This window comes from Lacerta agilis, chromosome 6 (assembly GCF_009819535.1).
Source record: "Lacerta agilis isolate rLacAgi1 chromosome 6, rLacAgi1.pri, whole genome shotgun sequence".
In the NCBI taxonomy this organism is placed as follows: domain Eukaryota; kingdom Metazoa; phylum Chordata; class Lepidosauria; order Squamata; family Lacertidae; genus Lacerta; species Lacerta agilis.
In genome coordinates, this window is record NC_046317.1 from 65,041,808 (window position 1) to 65,062,776 (window position 20,969).

Consider the following 20,969-nt stretch of genomic DNA (forward strand, 5'->3'; position numbering starts at 1 on the left):
AACACCAGGTTGGCAAATGCTGTACTAAATAAAGGGCTGTTATGGCAATATAAGGTTTTAGAACTAGATAATGTATTGAAATATAATTATTTAATTCCCCTCCCCCCCCAAGTTTGTGTGGTGCCTCTCAAGGAAGTGTTGACTTGTGACACAATTGTTTTTGTCACTGAGAGCAAAATTCATTGATGTTTATTAGCACATTTTTGCATCTGGGTAACTTGTCACCTATGGTGACATTTCTCTTTGTGACATCTAATTCCACCTGTCATTGACTGGTTGGATGCAGAGGAATGGTGGGAAGAACCAACTGGGAAATCCCCAAGGGAGTAAGACTCAGAGCCCAGGGATTGGTGGTGGGACAACAATGAGTTCTCACAGTAAGAAGACTGGGAAGAGGAGGTGTCAGAAGCTGAAGGGGTAACAGGGCTTAGTGAGCTGGGAGTCTGTGTCAGAGAGAAGTCCAGAATCAGAGGAAGAAGCTGTGTGAGTTGGAGAAGGGAAGCTAAGAGGCAGAGGTGAGTCAGGCTGGTGAAGACTCCTGGGTTGTTTCCCTCTTCTGCTGTGACAAGCTTTCTTCCCCCTCCATGTCCCAGAACTCGAAGAGGTCTGAAACTGACAGAGCTATGGCAGGCTGCACGCAGGCATGGTCTCCGATTGCTTGGGAAAAGCTCTGGAGAGGGGGAGACTTAGACAGCTGTGGGGAAGCGAGGACTTTCAGTCTCGGCAGCTGATTCATGGGATAAGACACTCAGCTAAGTCTGAGTCTTTTTTTGTAATAAAGTAAACTCCAACTTCAAACAGAGTGATTTACTGCTGGTTCTCTCTCTGACACCACCACAACCCTGTTTCCATTTGCTCCTCACCTGAGCACAAGATGGCCATTTTGTTTCAAGTACACCCCCCACCCTGATATTAGCATGCCTGTTTCCACCACCTGGCAATGCTGAAAACACGTTCAGATCTCAACAACCTGTTTAGGGGGAGCTGTATTCTCAATATATTTAAACAACAACAACACCAACACCAACACCACCACAAGGGTATTCAACAAAACCTCTTTATCATTTGGGTGCAAGCCTAACCCAGATAAATGTAACTTAGCCTATTTTGGAATTAAGTAACATATTTTTTTAATGAAAATTCACACATGCACATATAAAAAGACAGCACAAACCTTCATTTTACCCATTAGGAAACATGATAACTAGTAGGTCTTGTAACATTTGCTCTTGCACACTTCCTGAAAATTATCTATCTGTGTGTATGCCCAGAACAGAAAAGGGTTGTGGAAAGGGGAAGGAGCAATTGAAGGGAGTGACAAGCTTCTGAATAAGATCAGCATAGCAATGAAAATTAATGACTGGGAAAAAATTGTGTTTGGAGCTAACGTGCAAACAGACACACACTAAAATCAAATCTAAATGACGCATTTGAAAGCATCCTTAATGCATGTTGCAATATGTTTGTGTGTTTGTGTATGTGTCTTGCATTCCTTACAATTATGTTTTAGTTATGTATACTGCTCTGGTGTTGCAGTAGATAAATTGTGGCCTATAAATACTTTTATAAATGAAATAAATAAATAAATAAATAAATAAATAAATAAATAAAATGCCCAACTCAGGTACACCCCACCTGGAAGCTCTATTCTGCAGGACAAAACCAGGTACAGCCCAGCTTTGACTTTAAACAAATCAGCTGCTCCTGGCACTTCAAATGCAAGAATAAACATTGATACCATATTAATAAACATAAGCCCCAGATGTTAAGCAAATTCTTAGAAATAGCTGTACAAAGATTAATCTGGAATTGAGGTGAAGTTTAAGCTCTAATATTCATTAACACTGAGGTCTTCCCAGACGCATCCTCTCCAGAGAAACATATGTTTGGCATTTAGAAATAAAAGTGTTTTAAAGAAATATTAAGGATTGCCATATGCTAGACGGAACACATCCGAACATGAAGATGGGGTTACCCTAGAAGGCTAGAATCCATTATCCAATTTGACTTGTTAAAGATACCTTGGGCATTAGAGCAGTCTACCTCTATTGCCAATGTAACAACCCCTCTGTCCCAAGCGCCTGTGTGAAATTGTAAAAGACTGAGAATGTTCTGTTGTGGAACATTCCATGACATTTCATCAGCTCAGTCAATCACTGCCAGAGGTTTCACCACCACAAAATTCTTTAGGGTATTACAATATAAAATTCTTGAAACCAACAAATTTAACACAGTTAGTGGAATTAATGTATTTGACACCAAAAGCAGTTTAATAATTAGTAATGCTTCTGGAACCTCCATTTTCACTTGTGGTCTGCACTTCCTTGAGGACAAGTACATATCAAGGAAGTTGCGGAGTGTTTTTCAGGACTGAGCTAATTTAATTGAGGTTTGTTTTGTTTTTATTTGCTGTAATGCTTTCCACTATGTAGTTGTGCCTTGTCTCATGTTCTGTGATCTCAAGTCTTGCTCAGTAGATTCCCCACAAATTAGTCATTGATCATTCGGTTGCTACTCTGGACTAGACTCTGTACTTTCTGCCAGTTCCAATCTGCTTTTATCCTGTTGGGACTTTTCTTTCACAGTTCTGAAGCCAAAATCAACCCGCAGCACAAGTTTCTTGACTTCCGTACGGCTTGTTGTCACCATCCGTTTTCTATCAATCATGCCAAGATTTTTCCTTCCCTTTTCCAGCCCATGGATTCAGGGTAATAACAAAAATAGGTTGGCATTTTTGTTTGTGTTTTTCATGCCAGGGTTTATCCTTCCTTTGCCTCATGGCCAGGGTGTATGCGGTTAAAATTAAAGCAGATTCCTCACAAGTCCTCTAATTTGTAATTTGCTTACCTTCAATAAGAAAATAATTTGGACCTTCCAGATATCAGAAAAAAATTGGGGGTTGGGAATCAATAGGTGACAAAAACTAGACCAATCAAACACAGAAGGCAAGGTTTTGCAATCGCATTGGTGCTTGGAACGGTTAGTGATGTTCAAGATTGAAGCTGCAGTGGGTGACAGTAAAAAAAATGGCAAACCAAGTAAAGCAAGTGGAAAGAATAGCTCAGAGGGAAGAGTGGCTGTCATTCCCCCCTTCCTTTGTGGGATGGTGACATTTAGGGTATGGTGCCAATTAGCACAAAATATGGCAGCTAGACTTGTCTGGTACTCTTAGGCTGGAGCATTGAACTGATTTTACATCAACTTCATCAGCTTTCCATTTGCTTCTAGGTCCAATTCAATGTTCTAGTTCCATCCTTTAGTGTGAAATGGCAAAGAGCAGGGTGGTCCAATGTGTGGGCCGCAAGGCCTTTTTGGGCGGCCCTTGATAATCTTAACATACACCAAGGGCTCCAATCCTGCCTGGAAAGCCATACACAAAAGTCCAATCCCCATGTTCCCAAATTATCTCAAGGCAGCAGAAGTTGGCAGGGAAGTTGACAGACAACCACATGAAGCCAAGCTGCCACTGTGTGCCTCCAAATTTCTCCCGCACATATCAACTGCAGATTAGTGGGTGTTCAGTATCTTATGATATAGTTATATATTGGAACATGAAATAACACCCAGGGATATGATCATATTATCCCTCTTGTCATGGGACACTTCCAGATTAAAGTTTATTCTGGAATTGGTGCTACTCATGCATGCTTGCATTTCCCCCCAGCATCCACACAACATTGTTGGCAACAAAATACCTGTCTGGTCCCCCCACTTTCCCATTTAATCTGCATCTCCTGACAATAACTCAACAAATGTCCAGAGCAGGGTGATTGGAGACCAGTGTCTGCAGAATGTTACCCATGGCCAAGCAAACCTGGATTTTGGCAAATGCAAGCTTGTTCTATAGACAAGCCCTGTTCCATATTAGATTGTTTTGATCATATGCATGAATGCATTTGGTGTGAAAAAGAAGGTCAAGAAGGCTGAGGTACCATCTATGAGAAAACATTTTCCAGATTTTGGCTTTCTCTAAGGTAATATGCAAGTGCAATTAAAACAGAACCTGGAAATACAGAGTACAGTAGCCTATTCAAAGCTTGTTGTATGAGCTGAACTCCCTTCATTGATAGTTTTCCAAAACACACAGCTGCAATAATCTTTATCCAGGGGCAGGGAATAAATTAAGTCTGAACACCTCCTCTACATATAGTGTGGTACAGTGTGCAGCCCTGTACGCTGTATAACCTCTTATTGGTAATGGAAAGCTAAAGCGGGCAGGAGTGAAAAACCTGTCTGACCAGCAAAGGTTCTCTTCTTTAAACAGCACACAAATGAGAAGAAAAATCTGACAAAGTAGAGGGCAGCTTAATCACTGTTCTGTTCTGTTGCTGTAACAATGTCTGCTGGAGTCATCAAACCTTCCAGTTGGGCACTGTGCCAAAACATATTCAGAAATTGACAGGGAGGGATGAAATGCCAGGAGCATCCTGCTGGGCAGGTAGTCGCAAACAGAGCCCCCACAGATGATCAGCTGAAGTAAATAAATGTGCCATTTTAACAGGAGTAGCAGGAACCACTAGTCTTAAAGTTGGGTAAAGTTTTCCATTCGCTTCCTATGATTTTTTCTCCATCCTTTTATTTTTAAAAGTCCACTCCTGAGACTGAAATCTGAAGATGGATCCTCTCAAAATCACGTAGTGGAATGTGCATTAGTGACCTTTGCCTTGATACATTTCGTTTCATTATTCCAAGTTGCAGTGTTCAGATAGGGGAGTCTTACAACAGAGAGGAGGGCATGCTCCAGTAAAACTGAACCAACCATATCCAGATAGTAAAACATTTTACAGTATTTGCTGCCTGTGCTAAGCGAGTGGTCTAAAAAACTTGGTGAGCAGAGCTCATGCACAGCATACTGCTATAACTAAAAATCGATGACAATATTATGAGTTAACTGCATTCTAGTAAGTGATGTCAAGATTGGTTTTGATTTCAAAGCCATATTTATCACTCCTATAATTGAGCTTGAAAAGTTTGTTATCATAAATACACTGCCTTATTCAATGACAGTTGGAGTCATCATCACTTCTTTAAAAAAAAAAAATCTTGGCCTCCCTTTCATTGCATTGAAGTATGACAGTCTAGTCAATAAATATGTTTAATAGATTAATTCATACACTATTTAAAACATCTATGGGGATCCAGGTTTTTTATAATACAGCATCCAAAATGCATCACAGTACTGCTGGTAGGATAATTAATGTTTTAGAGAAGTCCCATTGCACCCTACATTTCTTACTGTAGGCTAGTCGTAAAGTCATCCTTTGTAAACCTGAGGGCTTGTAACTGAACAGCATGATCTTCAGAATGTGTGTCTGATGTATCATATCAAAGGAACATGAAGCTAGCATAGGAACACACGAAGCTGTCTGATTCAGAATCAATACCATTGGCTCATTTAGCTCAGTGTATTTTCTACACTGACAGGCAGCAGCTGTCCAATGTTTCAGACAGAAGTCTTTTCCAATCCTACCTGGAGAAGCCAGAACCTGGGGTCATCTGCATGCAAAGGAGCTGCTGTATCACTGAGCTATAGCCAACCCCACTGAAATGTGTATATAAGTATAAATCATTAGGGACAGCACAAGTGCCATAGCTGGGGGGCGGGGTTAGCTGGGGTCCCCCCCCCCCCCGGTGAAGTCTTCAGAGGGGCGACATTGAGGCTCCCAACCTGTGTGTGTACGCAAATGGGGATTGTGTGTGCTAAACTAGGTCTTTGACACAGGTGAAATAAAGCCTAGTTTTGCCCCTGGACAGCACAAATATTCAAATAGGGAACTTGAAAAAGCAGGCAACCCCATTCAGATGTTTCCAAGCAAGGCCCTGCTCACCTTGAAACCGAGTGCCACACACCCATTTATAATAAAAATATCAAAGATAATATGTTCCAGCCGCTACTGCAGATGAGCAGATATTATCTGCTCTGCATTGGATAAATGCATGTTCTTTACACGCTATCTTCTGGAGTGAAAAAGAAAACTGTGTGGAGGGGGTACCCATCACCCATGATGATATGGGGACTAACACCTAGTACTGTAAAACGGGCCTCATAGCTGGGAACTAGTTTAGGGTTTCCTCAGGTACTGCTTGAAGTGTTACAGAAATCTGCAAAGTTGGTTTGTGCCAGGAGCTGTGGTGGGACAGTTTTAAAAAACCACATGAATGGGGATTGAAGCAATGATGGCTCTGTTACACCACATCCAGGTCCCTAAAAACTTGCTGTCCACACAGTCTTATGAATTTTAGTGGCACAAAGCTCTTTCTTTGCTTCTGCACCTTTGCAGTCCCTGAGGATTAGGCAGCCTGTCAACTACCGGTAATTTGACTGTTCATGCTTGACAATTATTTAACAATTGTTGAAAACCATCGTCACCTGATATACGGTATAACTTTATGTCTAACTTGTAAAAAAAAAAATACCCCTACACTATGCAACAAGAATAACAATTCCTAAAATAAGATTAACCAAAACCACAGAGTAAAAGTTTTAAACAGCAAAAGAAAAAGAAAAAAAATATTATCAGGCTTGGTTAAGATGTTGTAAAAGCAGTATCTTTTAACACCTTTTATTATACAAGGGCCAAGGGGGTTTTATGTTTCTTAAAAGCAGCTTCAAATAGCCCACATACTGGGTTACTGCATCTTTCATATGGCTGCTGTATAAACAAGCACATTTTATACAGGAAATGACATAACCATGTAAAAGTGTACATGGAGTTTAGGCGCATATTCAAACACTAATGGGAATGCATTGTTTTAAATGGCATACTTTTATGTTTACCTATTCAGCTTAGTGTTCATATTTTAGCCAAATGCAACAAAAATTACCGACACATACCTGTCTCATAGTGTACTGTTTATTTGAAATTTGGACCTTTACAAAGACTCACTAGGGACAGATAATGACCCTAGAAAGTAAATACAAATGAGACATTTTCAGCAAGAGGGAGAGAGAGGAGAGAAACGGTCCATCATAAAGGTGGAAAGCTGAACTTTTAACCTGTATTATTTTACCACTCATGTTTCTTCTCATTTTTACCATTTGGCTAATGCCAATTCCCCAGTGGAGAGCAGGGCACTTGGCAATAACAATCATATGGGACGCCAGTCTTCACACTCTGTATCAGAATCCAACAGCTGATAAGAGAGTAATAGCTGTGGAGTTGTAAGCCTTTGACGTGTTTCGGTATAGCTTTTCTTGCATCTAGATATTGGCTGCATAGGCAACACATATATAAACATATATATTGTCGTTAAATAGGACATACTTACAGGAGAACCTGCTCATGGTTGCAGCCACATAGCATCATGAATGCTCAGAGTTCACAATTAAAGTTTGTTCAATGTGGGAACTTAAACTTGGACAAGTGACATGTTGGATCAGATCAATGGTTCACTTTAGACCAGTGTTGTGTCTTTCGAACTGCCAAACGTCCCCAAGGAAGTTCACAAGGAGGGTGAGTTGTTGATATCCATTTCTTGTTTGCTTCCAAAATCCATTAGATGGAAGTGGTACCACCAATAAATATATTCAGTAAACGTCTCTGGGGTTTTTTAAAGCCATTTGTGCTAGTGGCTAACATAATGTGAATTCTATAATGTAGTTTATGTGTTATGAGAAGTACTTTAGGCTGCAGTCCTATAAAGACTTACCTGGGGTGAAGTCTCATTAAATTAAATGTGTCTTACAATGGGGGCACATGTATAGGTTTCTGCTGTTAATTATGTGAAATCAGTTTAATAAGGGGCCCTGACTAATTAAGAGTGAATTATTTTCTCTCTTTATAGTATACAGTCTCTTTATACTAGATCTCATTTTATCGTTCTTTCTTTTTGGATTTGCTAGAACAATAAATATTTATTGTTCATAGCCATAGCCATTGCAAAAAAGAAGAAAAGGTGAAAAACACAAACAAACACGAGCAATGAAGCTTCCTAGTTCTTATTTAACATACAGAGTTTAGCTAAAATAAATCCTCAACAATACCTTCTGAAGGTTTCCATTTCTTAGGTTGTTCAAATTCATGAATCACTTTTACTGTCCAATTACACTTTATTGAAAAAATCCACATAGATTCTCTCCACTGCTCTTGCAAATAATGTAGCTTGGTAAGATCTTTCTTTCTTTCTTTCTTTCTTTCTTTCTTTCTTTCTTTCTTTCTTTCTTTCTCTCGCTCGCTTTTGTATATCACCAACTCATGTACTGTACAAGAAAACATAAAACACTATAAAATAATACAAAACCACCATTAAAATGATTGGCTAATCACGAAAATGTAAACCGCTGCATTGGCCTATTGGCATAAAGAAAAGTCTTCAAGAGATGCCTCAAAGTTAATAGCAAGGACACTTGACAAATTCCTGCTGGAAGAGGATTCCACAGCATGGGACTGGCACTCAATCTCCAAATTCAAGTTGAGGCCAATGAGGCCTTTGTAACATGTCCCCCCCCCCCAAATTAGAACAAATTGTGGGGCGCAAACAACAAACAGCCCCAAAAGATGCAATGGCACTGAATGCCGACCGAGGGAGGGATCGGGTAGAAGGGAGAATAGAATGGAGTGGCTGGGAAGAAAGGAAGGAAGCAGAGATACCTAGATGGCAAAAGTATAGAATGTGTAGAAAATTCCTGCTTCACACGGACAAGCTACTATAAAATGTTCTTCACAGTAGAAGAGAGAGCTGATAATAGATATCAGTGGGAAAATTAAATGTTTTACTCTACCTAGGATTAGGCACAAGTATGTCCAGCCCATCTCCACCCCCAGAAAAACAAAACAAAATGGCGACCTACCCCTGCCAAAAAAGTCCATTAAGAACTAGGCATGTCCAGTAGGCATTATATGGTTGCTGACTGTTATGGTGGCTAGGGAGGAAGGGGAATGGAGTGGATGGAACCCTGAACAGAACTACCCAGCACTGCAACACTTCGTTACATGGACTCACTTATAAACTTATGATCCCCAGTTATCCAATATTCTTCCCCACCCCATTCCCAACCTCAAACATAGTGGGACTTATGACAGATGCATTCCATTAGTGCTATATATATATATATATATTTCTCTTTTAGGTCCAATATGAACAAATTTCAAGTTTGAATTAGCAGTTCTGTAAAAACTTACAACACTCTTTGGAAGCTTAAAAAGATCTAGTAGACAATCCTGAAAGGTGCTTTTTTTTAAGGTGGTGGGCACTATGTATTTTAAGGTACATTGGCACTATGTAGCAATGTATGCCACAGCGTGTCCTCCCCACCGCCAGTCTTTCTTACTCAATTTTTTTTAAAGAACTATTTCCTTATACTTTTTGGAAAGTTTTTTCTTCTTTGGGTGGGGCCCTTCAGACTCATTTCCTTTTCCATTGATCACTACCATGCATGGGTTGAAAACGAACTCTGCCTGCCAAGTCATCCTTGCTTTGTTTTTTTCTTCATTACATGTGGGGAAGATCAAACTATGTCTTCCTTACTTTGGAGAGGCTCACTATGACAATAATTGCCTGCCTCATGCTCCATACACACAGGCAAGAGGTTCTTAAAATAAAGTTAGAAAGAGATATTTTCACAGGCCAACTAACAGTACGGGCTTGGCAGCAGACATAGAATCCAGGAATTACGATTTCAGGAGTACAGGAGCAGGACAAGAAGTTCAGAACTGGTCAGAAGCAACGAAGATGTCCCAAAAGTTTCCACATCCTGCCTGCTTTTAAAAATGGAGAGTTAAACTCTCACTTACAAGATTCACTTACTTTGCGGGTTTGCAGATGCACACTCCTCTGGGGAGGGTGGATCCGTTCAGGTCTGCAGGATTGGTGCTTGGTTCTAGGGGAAAATACTGCACTCTCCTATTCAGGCTCCTGATCAGTATCCTGATCAAATACTACTGCCTCCTGAATTGCCTTCCCCCACAGCTGCCTACAGCCCAGCCCAGCCTCCAGTAAGGCTCTCCACTTAGCCAAGAGATCAGGGTATGAAGCTGGCATCCTTGACCCAATTTCCAAAGTGGTTGAAGTTGAGTCCCCTCCCCTAATCCTTGCTCTCACCAATGAGCTCCCTCTGCCCCACTGGTCGGTCATTTCTTCCTTCTCCTGCATTGGGGCCTGCTAACCCAAACCTAATCCTGACAGTACTGTGAGGTGTACTACAGTTGTCACAACAAAAGCATGAAGTACAACTTCTCAGGAAGGTATGACCATTTTGCCATTTTATTTATTTGGGCAGTTTATTTATTTGGATACGTGTATCCTGCTGTTCAAGGAAAAAGCATTTCACAAGCAACAGTATAGCTACGCTAATTTAGAAATAACAAACAATTAAATTTTAAAAGCCAAATAATTTTCCTGAAGCTCTTTCTTGATTTCCCCAGATAAGGACTCAGAGCTGTTTAAAGCAAAGGACAAGGAAATACCCTCTTGGTCAGAGTTTGTTTATTTTCTCCTCCCAGTCCATTTACTTCTTATGTTGTGTCTTTTGTGATTGTAAGCCTGATGGAATAGTCTTTTGTTTTTTAGCAATCTGTAAACTTCTCTGGGATCCTTTTTTGGCTTAAGAGCAGGATATTTTAAATATTTATATAATTGACAGTTGAATCTCAACATGGGCCCTGGGACAGCATCCTCCACTGTGCATTGCCATAGCAGGGTAGCTTTTTAGGGGACTTAGGGGAAATGGTGGTGCTGGGGCTGCCTCCAGTGGCTGCCTCCTTTTGCCTAGTAGGGCCAGCACTAGATAGATCCTGGAGTCTGCCTGCAACTACCAATTAGTGCAACACACCCTTTTGTTTCACCCTTATCCTGAATGTTATCAGGCATAATGGGGCAACATTTTAGTTTTCACAGCCAGATTGTATTCCAAATTGTTTCATGAGGCTCTTCTCCCAGGTGCTGTAAAGACTTCTGTGGAGCCATGTGATCTTGCTCCCATCCTTTACCTGCTGATGAAATCCAGGTGTTCTGTTGTATCAAAAAGAAACCCAAGTGGCTTAGATGTGTCCTGTCTAGACATAAAGCAAGCCTTCACCGTTCTCTTTGGGGTTTTAGTGTAGTATTAATGGATTATAGCTAAGGGCACAATAGCTATTTATGAATGGATTGACATGACCACTTTCTCCTGGCCATGAGCAGAACGCTCCATGTGTTTTGTGGAGATACATGTGGTGATCAGTCCTATGATTATGAATGGATCAAATGTGCATGTACTACAAACACTTGGGAAGCATATCTTAGGGACGGACTCCATGCTTTGGGAGTAACGCAGCTGAAGTTCTTCAACAAATTAATGATTGGGCCAGCACTGAACTAGCCTTGGAGGCTTAGAAGGTACACTGGCTGGGTGTATCCTGACATGATGAAAGTGCTCAGGTCACTGTGCCATCCAGATGCTTTGGACTATAGCTCTCACCAGACCCAGCCAGCATGGATGCATGGCTGGCTGAGAAGGATGGGAGCTGCAGTCCAAAACAGCTGGAGAGCGCCAGGCTGGAGAAGGCTGCTGTCGAGCCACCCATGCATACTCTAGTCAAGCATACAATCTCTTCTCTACAGGATAGTACAGGCATACCTTGGACATATTGTGGGTTTGGTTCCAGACCACCATGATAAAGCAAATATTGCAATAAAGTGAGTCACACATTTTTCCCCGTTTCCCAGTGCGCATAAAAGTTATGTTTACACTATACTATAATCTAGTGAGAGCTGGACCATAAAGGAGGCTGATTGCTGAAGAATTGATGCTTTTGAATTATGGTGCTGGAGGAGATTCTTGAGAGTCCCATGGACTGCAAGAATATCATACCTATCCATTCTGAAGGAAATCAGCCCTGAGTGTTCACTGGAAGGACAGATCCTGAAGCTAAGGCTCCAATACTTTGGCCACATCATGAGAAGAGAACACTCCCTGGAAAAGACCTTGATGTTGGGAAAGTTTGAGGGCACAAGGAGAAGGGGACAACAGAGGACGAGATGGTTGGACAGTGTTCTCGAAGCTACCAACATGAGTCTGACCAAACTGTGGGAGGCAGTGGAAAACAGGAGTGCTTGGCGTGCTCTGGTCCATGAGGTCACGAAGAGTTGGACACAACTAAATGACTAAACAACAACAACAACAACAACAACAACAACAACAACATCCAGTGGTTTTCATCTGATGCGCCACAGCACCCTGAGGTGCCTTGAATGATGGTCAGGTTTTTCCCAGGTATCACACAGGAGAGTTGCAGAAAGAATATAGTCAAGGGAGCCATGAACTCAAAAAGCTTGTAAACCTCTGCTGTAGTCTAGTAAGCCAGCGCCCGCCGCTGGTTGCAGGGGCAGGAGGTGGAAAGCCCAGCACCAGCTCTAGCCAGCTCCACTCCCTGGGCCAGAACAGGGGTGGCAGTGGCAGGGGGTTTCCTTCCCCTGAAAGTGGCTGGGCTGCCTGCAGCTGCACCCACATCCTTGTAAGGAGCAATATCTGTGAAGAGCAAAGATCAATAAAATGAGGTATGTCTGTATTTTGCTAGTGGCCAGTTGTGCCCTGATGGTCAGGGGTCCCTTTACCTTTACTTTAAACCTATATTCAGTTCTGCACCGAAGACAATTTCTCTACAGTCCCTCAAGAGCAGTCATAAAGTAAGGGGAAGAAAGGTGGACTGAGGCTACATTTTATATATATATATATATATATTTTATTTCCCAAACCTCTTCTTCAGATATTGACTCAGACAAAGGCCAGAGCTAGGGGCCCTGAGTCACTCAATATCTATTTACTGAAACGAAGGTAACACCCGCAGAAATGTAAGTAAATACGAATATATGAAACTGGCAAACTGTCTTATTCCACCAGAACTAAGGTCCATTTAATCCACTGCTGAATACTCTGACTGGCAATAACCTTCTATGGTCTTCAAGCATAAACCTTTTCAGCAATGTTGCTTGAAATCTTTTAACGCAAAATGCCAGGGGATACTTAGATTTTTACTATATGCTATCCCTGTCCTCTGTTATTGGGCGATGTCTACCCCCTCCCTTTAGGGATTGTCTCGATCATCCACACATTATTGAAACCATTGTTCACTCTGGACATTGGCTGCTGCTATGCAGAGGCATTTGGTTCTCCTAGATTTCATCACATGCTCAGTTCTGCATGCATTAATCATTCCAGACTTCACAAACAACTTGTTATAAAGTACTAGAGCAGCAAGCAATGAAACATCTGAGAATCAACTGCTACTCTTTTCTCATGCATATTTTGATGTTTTGTTGCTAGAGAACGAAGGTGAAGCCTCCACAGCAAATTGTCTTGTAGCCATCATAAATTGTTAGAATAGCCCACACTAGTCCTTCGACAGCTGTTAAAATAGTGGTACCTTGGTTCTCGAACTTAATCTGTTCCAGGAGTCCGTTTGACTCCTGAAACAGTTCAAAAACCAAGACACTGCTTCCGATTGGCTGCATGAGCTTTCTGCACTCAATTGGAAGCTGCAGAAGAAGCATTGGATGTTTGGCTTTTGAAAAACGTTCGCAAACTGAAACACTTACTTCTGGGTTTACGGCGTTTAGGAGCTGATTTGTTCGGGAGCCAAGCGAACCAAGGTACCACTGTAACTGGTTATTGTTTCCCCCTTTTCTACCTTGTTGAGTTCAAGTGAAAGAAGCAACCAGACTTATGGTACTAGTACATCAAATGTATTAGTAATCCATAAACCCTCACTTGCCACTCTTCGCATTGGGCTTTCTTGTGCCACTAGCACAGTGGGAAGGAGCCAATAGGATTCTCAATGTGCTGGTGGGAGCCAATAACAGATTCTGGCTGGAAGATGGGGGCATTGCCTGAGCCCTGAGGTAGACTGGCAAGAGAACCTTCCTCTAGGCCACTCCAAGGGTATAAATTGCAAGTACGACCACAGCAATTTCCTCACCCACAAACCCTCTAGAGAAGATACAACTGCTGGCAATCAAACATTTTCACAAAATCATAATTGCTCAGAAACAGAGCCCGCCTCAGTCCTAGGTTCTCTTATTTTTGTTTTCATTAATTGAACAAAACATTCAAAACAAAGAGCTTTTTAAAATAAAATTATATTTATGGTAACTATGGCACCTAGATACACTTAACACTGTCAATAATTTAGTACATCTTAAGGTGTTATTTTACTACGAGCAATAGAGAACAGCATGAATTAGAAGCAGAATAATACAACAGTTTGAACGTTAACATGAAAAACATGGATATTTAATAAAGATATGAAGTTGAAATAAAATATACATTGAAAGAAATAGGTTTGTTTGCAGTTCTCTAAATCCATGTATAATACGTACAATTTAAAACAAATTCAACATTTATTTATTTATTGGTAAATATACAGTTTTAAGAATTATGAAATGTTGTTCATAACTATTTGTGTTAAACTAGTTAGTTTAAACACTGTGGGTAGAATTAAACATGCTCTTCCAGTGATTCCATCTGTACAAGCATTCTGGCTACCAGATGGAATGATACCCCTCCCCCTTTCTCCACCTGCTGTTCTGGGGGTTCTTCTGACACCCCCTCCCCAGTCAATTTTTTTTGATAATGGGAATAGGAGATGAGGCAATGCTCCATTGCACAAATGGGGCTAATGGGGTTCATTATGTGAATCTTGTCCACCGTTTTGTAGAGATATCCTAAAGCACATATGAAAGTTATATATATGATGATGAAAACAGAGGATTAATCCTGCAAAGATGGATTATTACTGTTCAGGCTTCAAAACAGTGCCAGAAGGAGAAAATGAAAATGTACAGAAGCAACTTGCACTGAATTTGCCAATGTCCTTAGAAATTCAAAAATTTGCATCATGTGAAAATTAAATGTCCTTTGAAGAAGGTTTTCATAGGAAAGTTGTTACTCTGGGTGAGTCTGTGCAACTCTAGGCCTGCCCTACTGTGTGTCAAAGTGAATCAAGCTGCTTCAGGCAGAGGAATTTTGGTGGATAAATGAAGGCAGGAACTGACATCTGCATTTCGCAGTGAGACTTTCAGAAGTGTTGACTCTAGTATCTGGAGCACCATTTGAAGCTCTGCTCCAGAGAGCAAAGTGTCTTGAACTAGAACAGAGTCTGGAAGTAATAAATTAGTGTTGGAATGAGTCCAAAAGGTAGATACAAAAACAATTACATTTCAGTAGATTTTTCATGTCACTTCTTCTATAAATCTATTCTAGCTATTAGAAAACATACAGCTTGGTCCTATGAGTCGCATCACTAGTACAAGCATTTAAGGTGCAGTGCAACAGATGCTGCACTGATGCAACAACATTTTCTATGGTTTGGCACCATGAGCTGATCCAAGACTTAAAATGGCTACTTCAGCATATTTCAAGCTGCTGTGTTGGCAGCTGTGAGCCTCTCCGAATGTGGCACAACAGCATTGCATACAATTGCTAATTAGTGTTGAACAGGACAGACAAGAAGCATGATGGAGGCATGGTTTGATGTATGGCAGGGAACAACTGAACAATGTATCACCACAAACAGAATTTCAGCCACCATAGGGTATGCAATATTACACAGTCCTCCATGCCGCTGAACTCTGATAGTAGGGTGCTGCAATTGAGAGGCAGCAGAGCAAAACAGGCTTGCATTAATTGCCAACCAATGCATTGCTTGTGACAGATGCCACAACAGCTATCGATCAGCGCAAACCACTCTGAGTGATATCACAGTGCTGATCTGTGTCAGTTCATTTTTGTCAACTGCTAGGAAAGGCTTTGCAGTTAGTACTGTGAGAGATTGCGCTGCTGCTACCTACAGCCGCATGACTCCACTACCATGTCTTCATATTGTTTGTAGACTACATTATTAGCAGAGTCAATAAAGAGGATGCTAATAGGACTCAGTCTTGTCGGAACACAACAAGTTGGAGGTGTCGACTCTGGGTCCATAGAGTTCATTAACGTTTGGATAACAGCATGGTTGGTGGGTTCCAGATGGGATCGAAGAGGAAATTCGCAAAGTCCTTCACAATGATAAGCTTCATATTCAAGAGGGGCTATTATCCAGTCATCCCAGCCCATATCCTTAAAATTCACATGAAGTGCTTTTTTGCTGCATCTTGTCTTCAGATTCTTGTTGGGCCTCTTTCCTTGCCGAGTTGCTAGAGGAGCCCGTCTCTTTCTTCTCTGATTGAATAGGTATTCATAAACAGTTTTGTCATCCTGGCCAGATCTGGCTTTTATTTCATTGAAGAACAAGTCTCTTTTCTTTGTCCTACCAAATACTAAGAAGAGAGCTTTTTCATTGACTTGCCTCCCTGTTCTGTTAAATCCCACAGTCCTTAAATCAACAGGCCTTCCCCTTTCAAAAGCCTCCAGTTCAAAACACAAGTTAGCAGAGTTTTTAAAATTCCTAAAAAGCTTCCAAATGTCAAAGACTTCCCATTTTGCGGTATCTAAGATGTTGACTGTCCGAGAGTCCAAGAGGATGGATGCTTGTCTGCTTGTGGAGCAACTGAATAGTTTCATTTGACATGTTTTCCCATGAGAAGTAGGCTTCCAGTTGTCAGAAGGTTTTTTCCTTAAAATACGCAGTTCTGCCCCCAGTAAGCCATCTTTTTCTAATGCACTGATATCAAAAATGTATTTCTGCTTTTTAACAGCTGGAGCACGGTCATCTAAAGAGAGAAAGAGGGAGAGATGTATGTATATTGAACAGAAAATTGTTTAAAATCTAAATTTCTCTTAATAATATACAATTACCTTCACTACTAGTTTGCAGCCTTGGGAATTATAAAACACTGCGGAAATGCTACAAGTTCATACTTCATGGAGGTTTACTAAAACAACACTTGCAATTCATACATAGAAATATTTCTGCATTATTTTAGTCTGCGTTCTTGTCCCCCAAAGTTAATCAGACAGTACATTAAGGCTAATCAATAGTACTTAATTTCCATTGGACTGCATCTGGTATTAAGATTCCAGACTGCAAATTTAATACATTTTGTTTTATTGTACTTTTGGTAACTTATGTGCTGTCACTTGATTTAGGGTTTGAAACCATACATTCTCTTTTATACAGTATACTATATTCCTATTGAGATACACAGAGAAAGTGTGTGAGAGACAGTCTTTGTTGTCCATTAGCATGACACTTCCTTTAGTTTAGATAAAGTTGGGTTGCATCTCTTCTGAATCACTCTACACTTCTTTATATGACTTCACAACTCTCAACATAAAATTGTATGATCCATTGACTGATCCAAGCTAAATTTACCAAGCACGGTTGCACAAATCATTCATTCCAATGGTGTGTCAGAGACCTGTGCACCCAGCAGCACTGTCACTTGATCCATCCAGCATTCACAAGTTGCTGTGGGGCCCTGTGAGGGTTTAAGGAAGAATGTGGATGGACTCCTGAGGTCTTGGAGACATCACTGAAATATTAAATCTCCTGCTTATTTCTTATAACAAGGTATATCTAAATTTGTTCAATTCATAACAACAGACAAACAACAAAATCAGAAAGACTCAAGATTTTTCTCCTCCCCAAGTCTAACCCTTTAAATTGGTATTTTAGCTGAAATGGACTAATTGGGTATTGTTTGCTGCAGCAGATATACTGCCATCATACACTTTTAGTAGCATGTTCTGCAGGAAATAATGGCATTTTATTTCACTGTAAAAAAAAAAAAACCACCAACAACACAATCCTAAAATTATTAATATCACTGAGATAAAAGCATGACCATTTTGTTTGGTCACTGTAAACATACCAAAAAGCTGATGTGAAAAATGCTCTTTAAATCTATATTGCAAGGATGAAAATGCCTGTAGTCTGCCAAGATTTTTGGAAATACAGATTCCCTCTGCCCTTCAACTTCTGACATGGATTTCATACACTTGAAAGATAGGCAAACATTCTATTTTCTTACCTTGCCCCTTGTCTATGAAGCTTGTAATTGTATTGGCAAGCCCAGTCTCCAGTTTTACGCTTCCATTAACACCTTTCCGTTCTGCATCAGAAAGAGTCCTGTACAGGGAGAGCATGTATTCATGTGGGGTGATCGCAGGATGCCTGAATGCCTCCTTAGATTCCCTTTGGGCAATAGCTTCTTTAGTCTTTTTGGTTTTGTAGGAGCTGGCATCTGAATTGCTGGTACCGGTTTTCTTCAGTGGGGCCTTGGGGCCAAAGTTCGGTAGCTTCGGGGTCACCGTCCTTATTCCTGATTGTCTATTTGAAGATTGAACTCCTACCTTTTTGTCTGTGCTCCCTGCTTTAGAGAGAGTCTTCTTTGACTCATCAGTCTTTGCCAAGAGAACTCCGGCTTGCGCATTATTATTTTTTGCCCTAGACTTTGAATTCCCAGTACTATATCCATGGTTTCCCGTTCTAAATGTACCTGCCCTTGGCAAGGGGTTTCTCTCTTTTCCATCTATGTTTGACAATCCTAATTTGGATCCTGGATTGCCTTGACTTGCTTCAGCAGGACTCAGCGCTAAGGAAATGAGAACGAGGTAAAACCAGCTAAAGTGCCAAAGCAGTAAAGTAAGAAAGTGCAGGATTTTCATCCTCTGGTCTTCCTTTGAATGCCACCAAAGAAAAAATCAGAAAAGGTTCCTCCAGTTTGGCATAAGAAAGCATGAAAAAAATTAAGAACCAAAGTCAGCAGAAAGCGTTTTATTTTCAGCTTAAAGCACTTTAAATCTGCTTGTTTAATATTTGTATCCAGTCCCATAGTGGAAATGCTAATTTAGTCAATTTGGTCTTCTCCTGGTTTCTGCTAGCAGCTTGTTCTTGAAAAGAGAAAGTTTACCACCCCCCTTTCTTCTGTAAAAGTGACTAAAAACTTGAAGGACTCTTGTTTAAATCGGAGAGGGTTTTTTTTCCAAGAAGGAAGAATGGCGTAATGCTGCCTCTGTATTAAAAGGTTTTTTAAAAAGTTTTGAATCCCTTCCAGTGAAAATATTTCACACACAGAAACCTGCAGGTGCTCAGAAATCTTTTACAAACCTGAACTCAGGAATTGGAAGCGGAATTCCAACAAAAACCTATTTAATTACTCTCTGATGTCATGCTGTCTAAACTAATTTAAGTGTGATATATTTCTTTTAAAAAGTCTTCTTTGCCCTTTCCATTAGCATGAGTCATACTCTACTTCATGTAAAACAACTCTGTAGGACCCAAACTCTATAGAATATGCAATTTAAAGTGGCAACTTGTTGCCTCTTTTAGCCTTAAATGAACTTCTCATTTTAAACAAGACAAAGCCGTATAAGAGAAAAAGTAGAAGCCTTTAACAAAATCAGTTGGAATAAATGCATTAAAGCATGCTCTAATTCACAGAGATGTTTTATAAAGTTCTTCTGAACATAGACGCTGACCTTTATTAGCAGCAATTTCCTTCTGTCACTGGGTGATGAAAGGATGAGAGTTAACAAGAGTATTAACAAAATAAACTCTTCTTTAATAAGCACTTTAAAACATTTATTATGACATATTTTTAAAAGTCTTTAAGAAATTAAGCAAAATCTCATGCAATGCCTAGCTAAGGGAATATTTGCTAGCGCTGCATAAAGCTTTTTAAGAGTCTTTTATTTAACTGGTTCTCTTCAACAGGATCAGTCAATGTTTAAGCAGCAGTGTCCCCTGCAGGAACCTAGAGCTCCTGTGAAAGAAAAAGACAGCTTTTTAAAATAGCTTAGTATAAATGTGATATTTTACAGAAAAAAAAATAAAAATTGCTATTACAAAACAGACTGCTGGAACTGTGAAGGTACTATATATCAAAAATATCTCTCTATGTGGAGTGAAGCTTTCTTGCTGCATTGATTCCAGGAAACAGGATACAGTATAAACTTTGAGAAAGCAGACCGTGAATTGGGCAAATAATGTCTTCTAGATTGTAACAAAAACAGGTGAGCTTCACTGAGCAATGTCTTCTGCATGAAGAGCATCTCGAATCTTTAATCTTTTACATGTTGCTCAACAAAATTTGGTCCCAAGATGAATTCTGCTGCATAGGGAATGTGTCAGGGGTTCTTGTCCAACTTGTGCACCACAGCCTACATCACCTGCTGAAATATGCTCAGAAGTTATGACTGCTTTGTCAAATGCTTGTTTTTGTTTTTATTTATTTACTTTAGATGCAGGAAATGTCTGATTGGGGCGGTGTCCACATTAGGCATTCATATGCACCTGGGTCACTGTTTCCCTGTGTATATTTCTGTGCATTCAAATGTGAGTACTTTTATTTTTAAGCCTCTGAAATCTCTCTCAATTTCCCCCCTCCACATCAGCTGGTGGTGTTTGATGGGATTTATTCACACAGTGTGTTGCTGTCTCCTCCCCTTGATTAGGACTCCCCCACCCACCATTTCCAGAAACCTGTGGTCCACTGTAGGCATGTGCACAGATATTATTTATCTTAATTTAAGATAAAATTATAAGTTTTTTGAGCTACCAAATTTGCGCAAAAGAGCAGGCAAGTAAAAAAAAAGTGTGTCACTCCGAAATGAAAACAAAATGGAAGAAGTGTGGCAATAGATGGCACACAGTGAAACATCGCCCATGTATGTAAACAAACTTGCCCATGCAATGTGCTTCAATGCCTTCACCGTTGGATCACATGTGATTTTATATTGGATCTTATTCCCTTATCAGATGATTAGCATATCAGGAAAATCCGAATGGGGGGCAGGGAGGAGTGCAGGGTACCATTTGAATGAGGAGGTGTCATTTGCCAGACAAAAATACAGAGACACAAACAGCTTCAAATCCACATTAAACTTCAGTGTGTTAACAATTACAATCCCATATATACTTATCTAATGTATATAGGTGATTCATAATGAAGTATACAGTTTCCATTTACTATGTATGGGAACTGTATACTGTACTTCATTATGAATCACCCTGTATATATATTATTGTTAACTCTTGTAATAATATAGTAGACCTTTTTCTTTTTTCTTTTTCACTTTTTGTTTTTAGGTTGTTCAATTAAAACTGTTCTGT

At 40.3% G+C, this 20,969-nt stretch overlaps 1 protein-coding gene across 1 annotated transcript; it reads right to left on the reverse strand.

Moving 5' to 3' along the window:
* Positions 1-14,965: 14,965 nt before the first annotated feature.
* On the reverse strand, positions 14,966-19,619 carry GDF5 (growth differentiation factor 5). Its single transcript, XM_033153177.1, has 2 exons — positions 17,887-19,619; positions 14,966-16,626 (listed from the first exon to the last, which is right to left on the reverse strand). Exons 1-2 carry the CDS (start codon positions 18,521-18,523, stop codon positions 15,758-15,760), a joined length of 1,506 nt encoding a protein of 501 aa, XP_033009068.1. The 5' UTR covers positions 18,524-19,619; the 3' UTR covers positions 14,966-15,757.
* Between the last annotated feature and the right edge of the window lie 1,350 nt (positions 19,620-20,969).

What these genes read in the sequence shown, in the direction of transcription:
- GDF5 (XM_033153177.1), bottom strand. Translation starts at nt 18,523, where the DNA reads ATGAAAATCCTGCACTTTCTTACTTTACTGCTTTGGCACTTTAGCTGG. An exon ending in CTTCATAGACAAGGGGCAAG is followed by an intron (nt 16,627 to 17,886) that starts GTAAGAAAATAG and finishes TTCTCTCTTTAG; the next exon opens with ATGACCGTGCTCCAGCTGTT.